At 42.0% G+C, this 19,573-nt stretch overlaps 1 protein-coding gene across 3 annotated transcripts in view; it reads right to left on the bottom strand.

Annotated features, from left to right (window-relative positions):
* SFMBT2 (Scm like with four mbt domains 2) overlaps positions 1 to 19,573 on the bottom strand; it is a 207,140-nt gene that overhangs the window by 29,086 nt on the left and 158,481 nt on the right. For all 3 annotated transcript variants that reach the window (XM_084869269.1, XM_084869268.1, XM_084869270.1), the window contains 4 exons: positions 9,720 to 9,833; positions 7,476 to 7,518; positions 5,361 to 5,431; positions 2,924 to 3,063 (listed from right to left, as the gene is read on the bottom strand). In XM_084869269.1, the coding sequence (XP_084725395.1) occupies positions 2,924 to 3,063; positions 5,361 to 5,431; positions 7,476 to 7,518; positions 9,720 to 9,833 (368 nt within the window). The remainder of the gene's footprint in view (positions 1 to 2,923; positions 3,064 to 5,360; positions 5,432 to 7,475; positions 7,519 to 9,719; positions 9,834 to 19,573) is intronic.

Consider the following 19,573-nt stretch of genomic DNA (forward strand, 5'->3'; position numbering starts at 1 on the left):
TTTATTTGGGAGACCCTGGCATCCCTGGGGACAGAACAGTCCTGGCTGGTGAAGATGAGGCTGAGCGTACAGGTTTGATTTACGGCAATGACCACCATTTACTGTCTGGACTCACAAGTCCCACCCTCGATGCAACAAGGCCCAGGGTCCCATAAAAACGCCCCAGCCTCTCAGCGTCAACAGACTCATCCCCTGTCTTGGGCCCCGGGCCTGCTTGTTCTGAGTCTCCTCATGTGGGATGACCGGACCTGACTGGGCCACCAGCCGGCTCTGGCACCAGCTCCCTAGAGTCACCTACCTGCCTGGGCAGCTCCCTTGCTAGAACTGAGCCAGACACAGCTCTTAGCCCCTCGAAACCTCATCAAGTAGAATGCTCAGCATGCTCACTGGCCAGAGGTGAACAGAGACATGCATTAATGATCACTTTTGCCAGAAACATCCTCCACACTGGGATTCTGCCCTCGGAGTGCAAGACCCTTCTTCCCAATTCTCCACGGGCCAGCTCTGCATCTAGACCCACAGGCATTATCTGCTTCTAGCAGGCCAGACGGAGGGAAGGCACTGTCACTTCATGTTTCCAAAGACACGAAAGAAGCCTGTAACTGCTACCACCGCCAATGACCTGACAAAAGCAAATGCACTCTGTCTTTCTCCAATTACCTCATTCTCTGGAAGTAACATGAAATTCGAAACCACACAGAGGTTCTAGTGCTGAAGGAAGAGCATTAGCATAAATATTGGCCTGGCGGAACTTACATTTTTCTTGGGCTCCCAGAACTGAAGTGCTGGCTTTTTTTTTTTTTTTTTTTTTTTTTTTTTTGCTTTTTTTTCTTTCTTCCCTTCCTGCCTCATGCATTTTCTGAATGTCAGCAAAAAACTAGTTTTGTCATCAGAAAACTGCTCTGGTCTGGCTTTCAAATCTGGCTGCTGGCACCTATCGGAACATTGATCCAGGGATAAATACCTTTGACTTAAAAAATCATGTAGTAAAAGTAAAGTAACCAACTGCCAAAGGGAGATGGAAACTAAGGTCATCTTGTTTGCTTACAGAGCTGGCAGCTGCCCAAGTGCTCATTTTAGTAACTGGGATGTGTGGTGCAAAGGGTGTTGCTCCTGTCAGTTCACCGCATTATCATCCGCTTTCGTGTTCTGTTCTGATCACTCACAATGGAAACAGGCACGAATTCAGGCAAACAAAATGGCTGTAGCAAAAATGCATTCAGCCCCAAAGCGTGGCAAACTAAAGAGTCAATTCATGGTCCCTGGGTCTTACTTTATATAACGACAGCAATTCTTACAGGTCATCCTGGTTTGAGCTCTTTGATCAAATCTAACATCTGTAGGGATCTATAGTCTGGGCTAATTGGAGTAAACCAGTGATCCTACCTACCATTTACCCACATATCTTTCAGAGGTATCCCTGAAAAATGAGATGTTTTTTTCTTTTCTAAATATAACATTCTTTTAAACCTGTGAATTATCCCAAGTCTAAAGACCTACCCTATTCTCCAGCAATACATGACCACCTTCATTACCCAGACACCGACTTGAACTTTTCTACCTGTGGAGTCTTCCATGCTGTGCGTTCAAGGTTCTATTTACTTCACCTAAGCCAGAGCAAGTGTCCCTTGGCATGTATTTGTCACTCCCCCCCTGTGCTCCTGGAGAATCTGCTGTGTACTCTGTTGTGTACATCAGGCTCAGAGTCATGTCATCTCCTAAATGGGAGCTCGAGACCCGAACAAGCAGAGGGCAGATGATTTTCTGACCGACTACGTCATGTAGTGCCTGGCTCCTCAGAGTTGCCTAACCAACATTTGTTCAATGGATAAGGAATTGTTGTGCCCAAGGGATTAAAACACATTCATCATGGTATAGTAGCAATAAAGAAGATATATGGAGTGTCTTTTTTCTTCAGAGAAAGTACTGATGTGTGTGAAAAATGCAGACATTTCAAGAGCAGTTTGGAAGGAAATGGTTCCAAATACCAGTCTGTGTCCAAACACGGTCTGGGGCTAAGCTATAAAAATGTAACAGAGAGACACCTCCACCAGCATAATCAGGCTTCACCTCCACCTGCAGGTTGTTTCCCAGAGGCAGGAGGAGAAATGGGAAACAGTACCATGTAAGCGATGTGCAGCCTGGGCTCTGTCTGGATGTAGCCACAGCACAAACCTGATGCAAGTGCCCAGAGCCTGTGAAAGCTTTCCTCATGAACCTCCTCCTCCCTCGTACTGTGAGGGATGGAAAACCTGCCCCTGCAGATCCAGCTGAGGAGGGTCCATTCTTTTTTTTTTAATATAGTTTATTGATTTTTTACAGAGAGGAAGAGAGAGGGATAGAGAATTAGAAACATCGATGAGAGAGAAACATCGATCAGCTGCCTCTTGCACACCCCCTACTGGGGATGTACCCACAACCAAGGTACATGCCCTTGACCGGAATCGAACCTGGGACCTTTCAGTCCAAGGCTGACGCTCTATATCCACTGAGCCAAACCAGTTTCGGCCGGAGGGTCCATTCTTAACCATACCCTCCACCATCACAGGAAACTCTTTCTTTTGCTCTTCCAGGCTACTTACCTCTTCAGGGAAACCTTCACTCTCCTGCTCTGAACCCTCACTCCACATACAACTGATCTTTCCTCTGTCTTCCCGAAGCTCTATTCAGACCTAGAGCAATGTTTCCCCTGACTCAGAGGATGGTATGTACACCCCTCCCACTAGACTGTGGGTCTTTCATGGGCAGAAACACTGTTTTCCATCTTCGTAGGACCAGCTTCCAGCCCGCAGGGCTGAGAAAAGAGATGCTTGGTAAAGGTCACCCGAATTGATCCACATTGCCATTATCTCCTTCAGAAACTGCACCTGCACCTTTAACACCCTGTGGAAATAAGCCAAATGCAACCGTGAAAGCACTTTACCTCTTTCAGAACCAGCACGCATTTGCCTGGTCCCACCGACTGAGGTAGCTCTGCGATCCTCCCCTTGTTTAGGTAAGGGCCTGAGAAACACCTGTGGTTGATGAAGAGCTGAGGACAGCAGTATTTCCCGTTGACAGGACCTATGGGAAGAGCAACCCAGCTGAGACTTGAGGAAGCAACAAAAAGCTTGCTTGGTCAATTTGGTTGGCAAAAATCGTCCAGAGGCACACTATGTCTTAATATCAGAACGTTTTATAGACACAATATTATCTTAGAAATCCTGATTCTTTTTCTACCACGTAAATTAAATTTTGTTTATTATGCAGTATTCAAAACACACACAAATGCAAAAACAAAGACAATGATATGGGAGTGAGGGCCGGAAATCACATTGTACACCTAAGTTCCCCTGTGTGTTTCACCCCAGAAACTCCTCCCAGAGGAAGCCACTACCCAGCATTGGTGCTTATCATTCCCAAGTCTATAAATTCGACCACACACATATATGTATGTGTGTAACAATAAGCAATATATATATTTAAAATATTCCATAAATGGTTTTCAGCAACATTTGGTGGTTCAACCTGATGTTTCTGAGATCCACCCAACTTGGTAAATAATTACCCAGAACATTTATTCATTTTTTCACTTCATTTTTCATCATTCCATTGTAAGAATATATTACAATTGAGTTTTCCCTTCTTTTATTGATGGACACTGTGTTGCTTCCACTTTCTCAATGTTACCAACAGTGCTTTAATGGATACAACTGTAAAAATCTACTTCTGTGATGGGCCAGAGTCTTCCAAGTACACAAGGAGTGGAATTGCTCAGCCGTGGGATCTGTGTATCTTTAGTTTTACTAGATATAGCCAAACTGTTTTCCTAGTGACTACCCAAAGGGATCCTCGAGTAAGCACTGTGTAAGAGTGTCTTGTCTCCCACCCAGGCCAACAGAGGCTTCTTCATTTGGCCAATCTGATAGATGTGAAATGTTCCTTTCAGGGGCTTAGATTTGCATTTCCCTCACTATTTTTTCAATTTAGAAAGTGAACCGGGCAAGTGGTTGGTCTAGCTGTATCTGGGCTGCCCCAGGGAAAAGGAGAATTACTACACGGTAAAATGTCACTCCCAACTTCTGCATGCCTAAGAACACAGACTGAGACTTCACTTTCAGCCAAGGACTCGGGCTCTGCCCCACTGCTCCAAGCTAAGCTACACTCACGGTGGCATTTCTGTTGAACAACTGTTATAATTAAGATGGTAATTTAACAATCCGGGAAGTTTTGTTCTCATGGGACTTCAACTAAAAAACCAACATGTAGCAAGAGGGAGTAAAATAACAATTACAGACTGAATGAGTAGCAGACACAGTATTTTTAAAACCATACTAAATTTGAATTCTATAAAACATGCTAAAAAAAAAATTAGTCTACAGCCGAAGCCGTTTTTGGCTCAGTGGTAGAGCGTCGGTCTGCGGACTGAAAGGTCCCGGGTTCAATTCCGGTCAAGGGCATGTACATTGGTTGCGGGCACATCCCTATTGGGGGGTGTGCACAACGCAGCTGGTGATGTTTCTCTCTCATCGATGTTTCTAGCTCTCTATCTCTCTCCCTTCCTCTCTGAAAAAAAAAAAAAATCAATAAAATATATATTTTTTAAAAATTAGTCTACAACTGCATTTACATGGAATTTTTTGGTAGGATTACTGTTCCTAGACCTTTAGGAAAAATAATTTTAGTAAGCTACTCATAAAACTGCTCTCTTTATGATAAAGATAATTTTAACTAATATGGTTTTTCCACAGCATAAAGCTTTTAAACCTGGAATTCAGAGCAGATTTCACTTTGACTAGAAAATAGAATTCTTAATCAAATATATTACTGAATGTACCAACGCGTCTATAATCAGATTTGTGGTCAAAGGCTAATTCACATTTGTGTTTCCAAAGATCACTGTAAGATATAGGACTTTTCATTTTAAAAAACATATGATTCACAACCAGTTATTCAAACACAGGGGGTTTTAAAGAATGATTCAAAAGCCTGCAGGGATTTAAGTATTAACCACTACTGTAAAAATGCAAGTGGAACTGACATAAAATTTTAAAAAAAAGGAATGTCTGATAATTATTACTTTCAACTTAATAATTGGGCTCATAATTTCTAATTAGTACATGGACCCTTTTCCTGCAGACCAAGAGAACTGTCTAGAGCTACTGACAAAAAAGCAGAAAAGAATAGACACTTAAGAATTTAGCTTAAAAACACACACACACACATGTTTTAAAATGTTATCCGTTAATAAGTAGCAACAGAGTACAAAAGAATAGGCTCAAATCTAAAATATTTGCATATTGACCTAAAATATATATTCATGTCTCCACTCCTAACAACAAATTGGGAAGTGACAGAGAGCCCTAAACGGGTTCGTTTACCTGTGGTTTCCAGGTGAGGGAATAGACAATGGTCATGAGGTATTTTCTCAACAGGCACTGTGGATGGCAATCTGTTGATAAAGAAAACAAAACTCTCATGGGTCCACACTGTAGAAGAAACCACTGCATTCCAAAGTGTTTTTACAACTTAAAGCGACTATTAGAGAAATCCAAGCTAAGAGCCTAGTAAGATAGGATGTGTGCATCTAGGAGAAACCTCACTAAGAATATATAAAAAGATCATTTAGATTGTTCTCAAAATCTTGTAATAATCCTAAGACACCTGACCCTGGAGTGGTCATCACTGATTAATGAGGTTCTTCTAGGTCACTCCTGGGCTGGTTTTTTGTTATAGAATTATAATAATGTACTTAACGATATTTTAGACAAGAAGAAACATCAACTTACATTGACTTTAATTAAAGTCAGAATTCTCTCTAATGTCTAATTGAAAACCACTTTCTACTGACCTTTGGTTTTGGGTGACTGTGTTTGTGTGGGTCGTGGCCACACTGAGAACAAGACCTTAAAAGAAAACCTATCAGTGATGGCTCTTAAAATGTGCAGTAGGCTTATTCTAAGACAAACGTCTACATTCTGTTTCAGTAAAAAGTTGCTGAATAAATATAAAGCCTAGTGATCTTAGGGGGGAAAAGAATGGATTTCACAGGGCGTCTAGGCTGGCTGGGTAGAAAACACACTTGAAAAGCTACATAAAATTGCAGTAAACCAATATGAGAGATGTAAATTGGGTGGTCCATGGCACTGATTCTCAAAGTGGGGGCCTGTACACTGGCAGATCAGTGTCACCTGGGAACTTGTTAGACATGCAGAGTTGGGTGTTTTGGAGATGGGAGCCTCTAGCTGCCTGTGTTTGACGAACAGTCTGGTGAGTGATGCAAAAAAAGGGTGAAACCTGCTGAAACCAGTTTGGCTCAGTGGATAGAGCGTCAACCTGCGGAATGAAAGATCCCAGGTTCGATTCGGTCAAGGGCATGTACCTTGGTTGTGAGCACATCCCCAGTAGGGGGTGTGCAGGAGGCAGCTGATCAATGTTTCTCTCTCATTGATGTTTCTAACTCTCTATCCCTCTCTCTTCCTCTCTGTAAAAAATTAATAAAATATATATATTTTTAAAAAGGGGGTGGAACCTGCTGATCCATTGACTGCACACTTAGGGGTTAGGTATTCAAATCTGGATTCAATGATGAAACCATTATTTTATTACTTATTCTTTAGTTCAGTGTTGGAATCACATTATTAACTTGATACACTGTTTAGAAATGAATGTGCAAGAAATTCTGTTATCCACATTTCAATAACAATGCAGTTATTCAATTTCATTTTATTTAAATTTAAACATGAAAAATATGGTTTTTAATTTCATTTCCATCAGAATATTGAGAAAACAGAAAGGCTTGGCAAGGAATATGTATTTTAGTATATTTTAGATATTTTCCAATATGTAAAAATGTTACCCTCCAGTCACAAGTTTCTTAAAAAAATACTGCTGGCATCTACACAGTATTCCCAAATACCCCTTTTTCTCATAAAATTACAACTGAAATGTGAGATAATCTATACTTATTCAATAACATAGGGCCTACAAATTTTACACACAGAATCTAATTTAACTGTCCTAAAAACCCTGAGGAATAGTAATCTTACAATTGAGATGCAAAAAAATTAAAGCAACTTGCAAAAGTTCACCCAGCTGGGCAGCAACCCTAAAGTCTCTCTCAGCAGGCCCAGCCATCACTAGTGGCGAGGAGCATGCTGAGTGGGGCTTCGTGGCCTGTCGGGCATTAAGAACCACTATCACAGAGTGCCATCACTAACAGTGAGTGAGATTGGGGTGTCCTTCCGGTATGCTGAGGTGGAATCAAAGTGAGATGTTACAATTTGGAGTAGAAGTTCCTTTAGAAGCACGCCCTGTGCCCTGCACAAAATAGGTGCACAGTAAACCACAGATATATTTTACTGCCATCTTTACTAGTGTTAGACTAACACTATTAACACCAGCCATGCTTCCTATCCTCTATAAAGATACTCCATAGTTTATCAGTTCATTTTTGAAAACTAAACAAACAAACAAACAAACAAAAAACAACTTACTGTTTTTCTGGCTGCACAACTGCAATCTTTCTCTTCTGTTGTGCTGTAAAACAGGCCAAAAAAAAAAAAAAAAATCAGTTTGGTTAGCTAGTTGGGTAAAAGCACTTTAAAAAAATGGCTTAGTGTAAAGCTGTTAGTTTTAAAGTAACAACTTAAATACTGTGAAGTTATTTCATTCATACCACAATTTTATCTTAATTGCTTCAAGCATAAAATAGACTTTGACTAATCAGAAATGAGGTCTAAATAGAATTCAGTACATTTAATCTTATCACTACACACTGTCTACTTCATTTTAAAATATGATTTAATAAGAAAGAAAAATAGCACGCCTATCATACCTCACATGAACACACCTGGTAAGATGAATTGTTGCAAGTATGGTTATCTAGATGAGTTTTCCCCCCAAAGAAAGTGTGATAAGTCAAATAATGTTACCATAATAGCTACTCCCAAATTAGGATTAGAGACATGTTCTTAAACTAAAGCATTTTATTATTGAAAGGAGGATTGCTATCTACCAAATATGTCTATGAAACAGTAACATAAAGCAGTCAATAATAATTTTTCTGAAAAGAAAATTTTCATTTCATTTTTATAATTGATTAAAACCACCTTAATAAAGAAAGACCAGAGCTTCTGGCATTTATTTTGGTACAAATGTTCCTGAAATTTCCAACATAAGCATAAATTGATCCCAACAAAACTTCTAAAGATGTTGAGAGTTGTTGGGTTTAGACATAGATGGATAAATAAAAAACAATGACTTGAGATTGAAATAATTATCCTGGGCTCAAAGTTTCAGACATATTTTAAAATGAAGGGAAGATATTACTCTCATTAGGTCAGTTTCCCTGAACAGTATGGTATCTGAGAGAGAAGAATCCTTTAAAACCCACTTTGCCTATAATCAGAGCTACCTCCTTTATTTCACACAGTGATGAATATCAAATAGGAGGACTCTAAGTTCCCTTCAAAATCTGTTGACATCAGGAAACATAAGGAAATAAAAGGCCAACTATGAGATGGAACTTTCTTTATATCAATGCTCTGAGATTCTACATAAATGTACTAGTGTACATGTAATATATACGCAAGTATATTGCCAGAAAGGAGTAAAGCTAGTATATAAATTATATTTAAAATATAATAAATATAATCTGGGTTATAAAAATTAAAACCCCTTATCTTTAAGGAACCAAAATTTTAAATAATATTTTTTACAAACCTATGGTAGAATACTTAATGCCAAGATTTATTAGGTTTGAAGATTTTCAAAAGGTTATCTTTTCAAGATAAAGACATATTATTATAAAAATGTATCTTAACACACACTGCTATACACCCAGGGTGTCCCCAAAGAAAGTATACACACTTCAGCAGGTACTAGCTCAATTTTCAAAATGAAATGTATTTTAATAAACACTATCTTTATAATTATTCAAAATGTGTGTATACATTTTTTGGGACACCCTATGTTTAAGTGCGTGTATTGTGGGATTGATTAACCACTAATGTTGTTTTAAGTTGGTACTGGATGTGATGTAATGCTCTTTTCAAAGAACAGTTGACATTTCTCTGGTCAATTAGTGCTGATAATAGTTTAGTTTTTATATCTATGTTGCTAAATTATTGGGGCCATTTATGACTCCTTTGGGGTAAACCTCATGAGAAAAAGTAGTCTTTTCTCAGATATGATAATATAAAAATATAGTAGTTAGTCTAATTTTTTAATAAAAATAATGAGTTGTCTACAAAACAGAGAGAAGATTCCAGATATTTATTTTTGCCTCTCTGTGACCTTCAGTTGTGTCGTCATTGTGACTTTGTCAACCTGTGAAATGTTCATCTCATTAACTTAATGAATGAGATTTAAAAAGCCAGTGTTCTGTGGGAAATTTAAAACCTTTTCTAGCAGAAACCGGTTTGGCTCAGTGGATGGAGAGTCGGTCTGTGGACTGAAGGGTCCCAGGTTCGATTCCAGTCAAGGGCATGTGCATTGGTTGTGGGCACATCCCCCATAGGGAGAGTGCAGGAGGCAACTGGTCCATGTTCCTCTCTCATCAATGTTTCTAGCTCTCTATCCTTCTCCCTTCCTCTCTGTAAAAAAATCAATAAAATATATTTTAAAAAAAAAACTTTTCTATGTTTACAACTTGGCTATACTATCTTAACAAAATTGTCTATTTATTCATACCAACACTGGAGGTTATCCATCTGGGCTTCAAACTAGGCAATACTTACGAACTATTTTGTGAGGTGTGGTCAAAGGGTAAGAATTCGCTTCACACCATCCCACTGGGAAGATGTCCATGGATTCAACATCAACAATAAACTCTGGAGCAGGAGTCTGCAGGCCTGCATTGAAAAGTTAAGACAATAGGTACAAACAGGTTACACCAAAAAAGACACCTAGGAAGAAGGAAAATACTGTGCATCCCTGAAACTGAGAAAAACATACTCCTGGATATTAAACACAAAACTGGCAATAGCCTTATAATAGGCACAAATGCCTGAAATATAAAACAGCAAGAGTACAGGAGTTCAAATAGAGTGGGGATTCTGGAAAGGAGAGATCTTGTGACTGAAAATGGGAGGAGGAAGTAACCCAGAAACATTGGCATTGCCAGAAAAGCGAGCAGAGGGAAAGAGTCTCGTCCTTCCTTTCCTAGGAACAGCTTTGAATTTGAAGAAGCATGGCTGAGCTTCAGGTGGGGGCCACAGGATATACATTTAAGCCACCAAGACATTCTTCACCCCGCACCAAGCAAAGATCAGCCTTTTGCTAATGAAAGTTAAACATAACTTTCTCTACAACACCAATTAAGAGCAGTGAAAACAGATGACACAATTTCTCTAGGGAACATGTTCCTTTATAAGTTTGATTGCAATTGATTATTTTGAACTCAGTTTGTGACTTGCAGGCTTTGGCCATGTCACACCAGAGTCATTGTCTTTTTAGTGGGTATCTGCCGACTTCCTGTTTCGTAATCATAATAATGATAAATCCGCATCTTAGCTGAGCCTCTGAAAAGGAGGAGAGGTTGCAATGAAGAGGGTTGTTGAGTTATTTTTCTATTACACAGGAGATAAAGAGGTTCTTAGTCTTCAAACTCACAAAAATAGTCTGTGTTTCCCAGTTACTCAACAATTTTGCTCACAAATTGAATTCAACTACTAGATATGTTTCTATTTCCATATTTATATTTAGCTACAAATAACTTTTCAAGGTCAAAGCAGCATTAACTGAACTTTATAGCTTATTCCTTTATGAATTATGACTTTTGTCTTCCAATGTTCTGCTAGTTCAAACATCACATCATATTAATGCTTTAATATATACACTCTATAACAATGTATACATTAATACATTTCTAAGGCTGTGTTCACTGTACTTTAAAATTCTTTGATCATGCTTTCCATTCAATTAAGCAAATATTTATGAGCTGCAATGTGTCAGCTACCCAATCCTTAAAAAAGTTATAGTCTTGCCTTCCTCCCACCCCCAAATTTAGCCCATTAAGGCAAAAACGAATGAAAAAGTGGGTTCTCTGTCATCCAGGAAAGATTTCCAATCTTGTTCTGAATGAAGGTGCTAATTCTTTATTTCTATTTATCAACCTTATGAATCTGGATACATCTTGCTGGACTCTGAAGAGTTTTTTAGAACATAACCTCTTATAATCCATTAAAAATGTATACAATGCTCTTTTATTGATTATTCTAGGATTTCCAAAACCACGTATGCAAAATTAGATGCTCCACTAAGGACTGCTATAATATATTTATCATTTCACAGAAAAAACTCTTATAAATGACACAAGACCATGGCTTAATCTCTGACTTTATTTCTGCTGCATCAAGTCAATATGGACTATACTTATTTGTTCTTATCCAGATCCTTCATTTAAAAAACCATCAGGAAGCCTAATCCTCCATCTATGAAAAAGAAATTAAATAACTATTACACATCCATAAGATGGAATATCCTGCTGCTATGAAAAACGTATAAGAAACCTCTTTATATACTTATATGTAAAAACATGTATGTATAGTTGAATACACAATGATCAGCAGGGTGCAGAATACTCTGTATATATATTAGGCTACCATCTGTTTTAAAAAGAAAAATAACATTTTTATATGTGCATGAAATAAATCTAGACGGGAAAGCAAAATAAATTTGTAAGAATCACTTTGGAACCTTCAAATAATATTGCAATTGGCTGTATCCTGAGACTGTGTCCTCAGACCAGCGGCTACCCTCCACTTCCGCAAAATCCTACTTGCCCTTCTAATTGCAGGGTTTAACCCAGCAGACTCAGGGCCCTGCCATTGAGTGTGACCTGTTCTACTCAGAACATCAGGATGAAAGAAAGAGATAGTTTGTGTGACACTGAAATCTTGGAAACACAGCCCTGTCACATTACATAATGGCTTCATCCCCAGCAAACTATGGAAGAGAACGAACATGGGCGAGCACAGGAGTAGCAGATGCTACTGGGGGGCTGGAGACAAGAGGGATGTGAGAGAAGAGACTAAGAGCTAACTGTGAGAAAGAGGGTTTATTTTCATTGACTCCAGTATTAGAACTGGGACGGCCCCTCCATCTCAGGTAAAAGCTGGAATGGGAAGAAAGGCAAAGGAAGTTAAGGAAATAAGTTAACCTTGCTCAGTGGCCTTGTTAATAGTAACAGGTTGCACCAAATTGTGATGGGCTCAGCATGTGATTGAGAGGTAAACCACTAGAAGGATGAAGAGCTGGTTGATTATGGTGAGCAAGCAAGAACTGGGTGCTGGAAACCCCATGGGCCACCTGTCATGCTTCTTCCAGTGTCAGATGCCCATTCAGGAATAGGATTTTAGAGTATCCCTTTGTCAGCTACGGAACTAAATTCCCAAGGAATAAAGAGAGGAGCAAAACTGTGACTGGAAAGATCCAGATATGACAGAATGTAGATAACCTAAAGGAAAACTGCAGAAATGGAATTCAATATGTGTGTGTGGCAAGAGAGACATATACACTCACAGGAGTGCAACTATTTACAGCTCTTTTCCGTGTTTAATCTGCACCACAACCCTAAAAGATAGGGACAGTTTTCATCCCCATTTTATAGATCAGTAAACCGAGGTACAGAAAAAGATCAAACAGCCAGCACGTAGCACACCCAGGTTTCCAATCCAAGTAGTAGTCTAGTTCCAGAGCCTCAGACAGAATATAAAAGTAGGCAGCTTTCTCCCCGTCCCCCTCCATCTCCCCTTCCCTGCCCCCTAACCCCCCCCCCCTTCCCTTGCTTGTTGTTTCTGGTCTATCTATCATGTCTTATTCCTCTTAGGGACCTATATTGTTTCTGCAGAATTCCATTATGAGGCAGCCATTGCCATCTACCATAAAGGAGAACAGCCAGATCTACCCTCTGTCTGCAGGCAGATGATGTCGGGCTCAGACCTTTTGAACCACCATGTGGTCAGTCAGAAGTCACATTCTTCACAACGGCAGCTTGAAAGCCCAAACTTCGCTTTGGTTCCTGCTGCAAAGTCTCCTGGAGCCGCCATCCAAAGGCCTTCCTCCCAGATTCCCATTTTGCTGAGACAGCCAGAGCCAGTTCTGTCGCTGGCCACCAAGAACCTGTCTAACTGCCCGACAGTTTGGGGGACAAAGCAAATTTGGAGTGATGAAGGCCTGCTCCCAGGGACAGCTCCCACTGTGGGGCCACCCTCTCGGAGGGCAGGAAATTCTGCTGCATACGCTGATCTGCCAAAGCAACCCCCCCCTCCCACAGTGCCTTCTTCAGGCTGCACCCCTTTAAAGATTTGAACCCACCCTGACTAGAAATGTAATTCTTTTCACATTTGCATTTCCCTCTGTTTCATTTTTGCAAGTCTAGCGAAATGCTTATTAACCACCTGACTTTTCACAAATCATGGGGCAGTTATCTGCCCCTGGTATCCTAAAGAGAAGAGGTTGGCTCACAGACTTTTCTTTGAAACCTGCTGCACTCTGTTCATTTGACCCCCTTAGGGTCCCTTACAAACTCCAGTGTGCCTGTGAATCACCTGGGGAGGGGACTTTAAAAGGCAGACCGCCAGGAATCTACATTTTAGTAGGACTCCTGTTGATTGTTGATTATAATATGGAAGGTAGTTTCCTGGTACTGAATCAAGCATATGAAAAAAACTGACCAAGACGTTTTTTAGATTTTAACTTACAAGTATAAAGTACCTCTCATCATTCAAAATTTGGTTCAAACAACAATTCTTAAGGGGCTGTTGTATCCTAAATCACTTTCTCATTAGAGACCACAGATTTTATTTATTCCTCATGTCTATTCAGCAAACACTGAGTGAGCCCATGAACTCGAGTATGAACACCATGCTCCGTGATAGGCCAGTGGTCGGCAAGCCGCGGCTTGAAAGCCACATGCGGCTCTTTGGCCCCTTGAGTGTGGCTCTTCCACAAAATACCACACTCAGATACACACATACAGTGCGATTGAAACTTCGTGGCCCATGTGCTTAAGTTGGTTTTCGGCCTGGGAGAATTTATTTTGAAGAAGTGCCGACCACTGCGACAGGCTATAGGCGAGGACGGGAGTACAGCCGTGTGCAATGTCTCGCAGCACCAACCACGGTATCAGGATGCTAACCTGAGTGGTCTATTCGGACGGCACACAGGCTCTATGCAGAGAGGTAAGGCTTCAGGGAAGAACACTACCTTTCTTTTCGCTCCTCACCACCTCCACTTACTGGGCTCTGACTATTACGGGCCAAACACAACTCTGAGCACTTTATAGACACTAATTCTCCCAGCTAATCTCCATAGCATCCTCCAAAGCAGAACCCATTATTATGTACATTTTATAGCGCTGTACAAATAAGAACAGGGATTTTAAACTAAAAAAGTCCTCATAATCACACATCTAGGAAGCAGGTGTGTTGCTGAAAGCCAGAATTGGAGTCTTGGCTCCACGAGAAATACAGACTCCACATGTGTTAGAAGAAAGGCATTGACTGCATTTTACAAAGCCAGCTCTTAGAGTCCATGAAGATGACAGAGAAAGCAGTTAGGGGACTACTGAAATCCTAAGAGGAAGGGATGAAGACCTAACCTGGAGAGTGGCAGCGAGAAGGAAGAGCTGCCCAGGGACACAGGGCTACCCAAGTGACTACCTAGTCACAGGAGCTGTGGGGTGTAAACAAACAATGGGAGTTATTCTAGAATTTCTAAGTTGGATGACTGTGGTGCCACCAGGTCAGATCAAAAACTCCAACAGAAGAGCAAACACAGGGGCGACATAGTAATGTCTGTACCAAGCTTATGTGCACACGGAGGTGCTTTGCGGGTGGGCGAAAATGGGGTTATGCCTGTGAGTGCTGAGAGTGGTGGGCATACGGGTTGGTTAGCGCAGAACTGCTATTTGACGCACAGAGAAAGATGAGATGGTATGGGCACCGGGGAAGAAAAGATTTGAAGAATTCTGCCCTTTACATGTGAGGAAAGCAGTACAAAGGTGAAAACAAGAACCTCAACTAGGGAATCCTCAGTGGGGAAGAGAAAGCTGCCCAGCCAGTATTCCGGAAAAGACGGAAGGAAAACTTTGGAAAAAAGACCAAGGTAGGCCAAATGCTGCAAAGGACATTTTTAAGATCTCCGAAAGTTGGGGAATTGCACGTGACTGTGGAGGAACTTACATAAAAAGAAACATCTTTCTTAAAACAAAAACAACCAAAGCAAGGGATGGAAATGTATATTGCACTTCTTCGCAAAAGGAAGACTGGATGTGAGGGGGAAATGGAGATGGAAAGGAAATTACTTAAGGAAAGGGGCACGACACCTGCCATGCCAGGAGTGTGAGTCAGAACTGAAAATGCCTCCCGTTTATCCACTGACATTCCCAACACGTGAGCAGAGCGAACAATGCATGTCTTGCTTTGTTACTTAATGTTAAAAATGAAACTTACTATTGATCAGCTAACTTGCTGAAAAGAATAAGCTTCCACCATTTCAGTATGTAACCTAAGATTTGTATGTTTCAAAATATTTATTGATGTCTACCCTGGTTTTGGCCTTCATCCCCATGTCTGACATAGAATCAAATTGTGCCACAAGGGACGCAGGCAGAAAACTCCATTAACCATACTTAGTATATTTGTTTATTCACCTCATTTGTTTATTCACCAAGTAGCTGAGAGTCCTCAAAGTACAGAGGACAGGAGGGCAAGAAGCAAGCCAGTCCAGGCTGCCGGCCCCGAGACAGGCAGTGGCGTGGAGGCAAGGGATGGGTGCGGCTAGACTGAGAAAAGACTGGTTGAAAGTCTCTCCAAGAAGCAGTTAGACCTCTCAACACACTGACAACTCTGCACAGCAGGTCACACCTCCACCCAGGCTGGTGGCTACAGGTTTACTCTTTAGAAAGCAGGAATCAGAACAACTACGAGTTGGAAACACCAGGAGACAGCTGAGAATAGAAAAAAGGCAAGGGCAAACACGGGATTATGTGAAGGTCCATGCTCCAGAAGTAAAAGGCCTGAAGCTGCCACCATCATCCTAATAGCACAGATGTAAGCTGGGTTAGGACACTGCTAGTTGCAGGTAAAGAGGGTGAGGATATGGCCCTGCAAGCCTGGCCTGGTCAGGGGACTGTCCTGCAAAGTGCAGGGCTGCATTCCCATCAGCCCTTAGATGATGCCTAAAACGCAAAGCAAGTGGACAAAGGGACACCAGCAGAACAGCACGTGCCAGGTCTATCTCACCACAGCCAAGAAACTGAGAAGAAAAAAAAATCAGATAAATAAAAAACTGGCACTGGACAATTCCACAGAGTATGCATTTCTTAAGAGGGAGAAAGGAGAGAGCAAATCCTGTGTTTAAATACCTACACTGAAATTCTACGTGAGGCACACAGGCTTAAAGAGTCCACACATTGCTCACTTTGGCTGACACCTGCGGAAACCCTGGGCAACATGTGAACAGGGCCCTGCATGTTCTGTGCTTGTCAATGTGGAATGTGAAGTTCACAGGGAAGGATGCAATCCCAGACTCTAAAAAGCTACTGTCCAAAACTATACATCACATGATCCACAGATTGAAATTTATACACTACTAGAGGCCCGGTGCACAAAATTTGTGCATGGGAGGGGAGGGTGTTTCTCAGACCAGTCTGCACCCTTTCCAATCTGGGACTCCTGAGAAATGCCCTACTGCCCACTTAGGCCCGATCCCAGTAGAATTGGGCTTAAAAAGGCAGTCGGACATCCTTCTCACAATCCAGGACTGCTGGCTCCCAACTGCTCATCTACCTGCCTTCCTGATTGCCCCTAACCACTTTTGCCTGGCAGTCTGATTGATGCCTAACTGCTCCCCTGCCAACCTGATTGTCCATAACTGGCCCTGCAGGCCTGGTCACCCCTAACTACCCTCCCCTGTAGGTTTGGGTCTCCCCCAACTGCCCTTCCCTACAGGCCTGGTTGCCCCCAACTTCCTTCCTCTGCCAGCCTGGTCACCTCCAACTTTCCTCCCTCACAGGCCTGGTCCCTCCCAACTGCCCTCCCCTGCTGACCTGATCACCTCCAACTGCCCTTCCTTGCAGGCCTGGTGCCTCCCAACTGCCCTCCCCTGCTGGCCTGATCACCCACAACTGCCCTCTCCTGCTGGCCATTGTGTGGTGGCTATCTTGTGTCCACATGGGAGCAGCCATCATTGACCACATGGGGGAAGCCATCTTGTGTGTTGGAGTGATGGTCAATCTGCATATTACTTTTTATTAGATAAGATAGAGGCCTGGTGCATGGGTAGAGGCCAGCTGGTATGCCCTGAAGGGTGTCCCAGATTAGGGTGGGGTTCCCTTGGGGCATGGGTTGGCCTGGACAATAGGCCTGTGGTGGTTTGCAGGCCAGTCACACCCACCAGTGACCCAAGTGGAGGCCCTGGTATCTGGGATTTATTTGTCTTCTATAATTGAAGCTTTGTAACCTTGAGCAAAGGCCAGGACAGGCCAGGAAGTTTGGCCTCCTCCATCGGTGGGAAAGTCCAAGCCTCCTGCTCACTCTGTGACCACAGCCATTTTTGTTGGGATTTATTTATCTTTTTTAATTGAAACTTTGTAGTCTTGAGCGGAGGACTGGGTCAGGCAGGATGTGCAGGAAGCTTGGCTTCCTCCATTGCCGGGGGAACCCAAACCTCCAATTTGCTCTGTGGCCACAGCCATCTTGGTTGGGTTAATTTGCATACTAGCTTCTGATTGGCTGGTATCCGTGGCTTGTGGGTGTACAGGAGCCATTGTCAATTTGCATATTACTCTTTTATTAGATGGAACTGAAAGCCCTGGGTAATAAAACTTACAGGATATCCTTCTCTCTAGATGTTCCCAATGCAAAAACACTCATCAGGAATACCCTGTCTGTTTTCATTCATAACAGTGCTCCAAATTTCAAAGCCAGGCTTTGATGCTCATATTCTAAAGCTCTCCACAAAAATTACTGTAGTGGTAACAAAAAGAGCTAAATAACTTAGCAAAAATTAAGCCTGTTAGTTTCCATACATTTTATGACATAAAAGGCATTTCTGCCTCAGCTAAAAATCTAAAATACTTCATATTCAGGAATGAGGAGTCCACTGCATCTCTTCTAAATGAGAAAATCATCTATCTATCTATCTATCTATCTATCTATCTGTTTCTCACCTAAGTATCTACCTACCTACCTACCTACCTCCCTATATAAAGAGCCAGGGTCCACAATGTTCAAAATGTCCAAATGGATTAACTGAACATTGGAAGTCAGTCCTGCAGTCAGTGCTGGGTTGCAGCAGTGACTCAGCACTGACTTCCACCACTGCAGGCGTGGTGACCCAGCACTGACTACTGTGGGGGCTGCAGATAAGACCCAAAGAGAGGCCCTGAGAGAGAAGTAGGGTCTGATCCATAGCCTACATGGCAGCTGTTAATCAGCCCTTGCCTCTCTTTCTCTCTGGGTCTCACCAGCAGCTGTAGGGGCTGCTGATCAGCCCCACCTTTCTGATCGGGCCCAGAGATAGGCCCAGAGATGCTGACTGGCATAGAAATTGACCAATTAGAACCAAATCAGGGTGAATTGCAAGGAGCAAATGGCTGCCTAGGAGGCAGAGCTTTTGATGCTGATTGACATACAAATTGACCAATCAGAACCAAATCTGGGTGAACTGCAAAGGCAGAACTTAAGGTGGGGGCTGAGGAGGGGTTTTAAGGGCAACAGTTGTTTGGTGTAAGGTGTAAGATATGAAGTTCAATTTTTTAATGACTGGTTTGGCAATATATGGCTGCTATCAGTCCAGACATTGGAATTATGTATTTTTGTCTGTCAAGAGCATATCCTCCTGCCGAAACCCCCCTCCCATTTAAGCAATCCTATCCTATAATTTATCTATACTAATAAAAAGATAATATGCTAATTAGACCAGGTTGACCAGATGTCTGACTTTCTTCCAGACAAAGCCATGGTGGTGGGGGCTGAGGCAGAGGTAGTTAGGGGCAATCAGGCTGGCAGAGGAGGGTAGTTGGAGGTGAGATAAGGCTGGCAGCAGAGGACAATTGGGGGAGAGATCAGGCCAGCAGGGGAGGACAGGTAGGGGCAATCAGGCAGGCAGGCAAAGGGATTAGGGGCAATCAGGAAGGCATGCAGAAGCAGATAGGGGTGATCAGGCGGGCAGGCATGTGAGTAGTTAAGAGCCAGTGGTCCCAGATTGTGAGAGGAATGTCAGATTGGAGAGTGTGAAGGCTGGGCTGAGGGAACCACTCCAACACCCACCCCCTGTGCATGAATTTCATGCACCAGGCCACTAGTATTAATAATAATGATATAAGGGAAACCAAGAAGGCAATGCAAAGATGTAAACCTTCTTAGAGAGTGAACATGCTATGAGGATGAACAGAATCCTCACATCCTATTTGTCCCAGGAGAAAATGACCTGAACTGTTTGTGAAGTGACTTGGATTTTGAGAACACAGACAGAAAAACCAGAGTGTGAGGCAGTGTTGTGTAGCTGCAATATTGGATGTGTTAACATTTCTACTCTATAGATAATGCGAGGATGGTACACATGGTTACCTAGAGCAGAGTAT

Source organism: Pipistrellus hanaki (assembly GCF_964339955.1).
Source record: "Pipistrellus hanaki genome assembly, chromosome: 1".
NCBI lineage: Eukaryota > Metazoa > Chordata > Mammalia > Chiroptera > Vespertilionidae > Pipistrellus > Pipistrellus hanaki.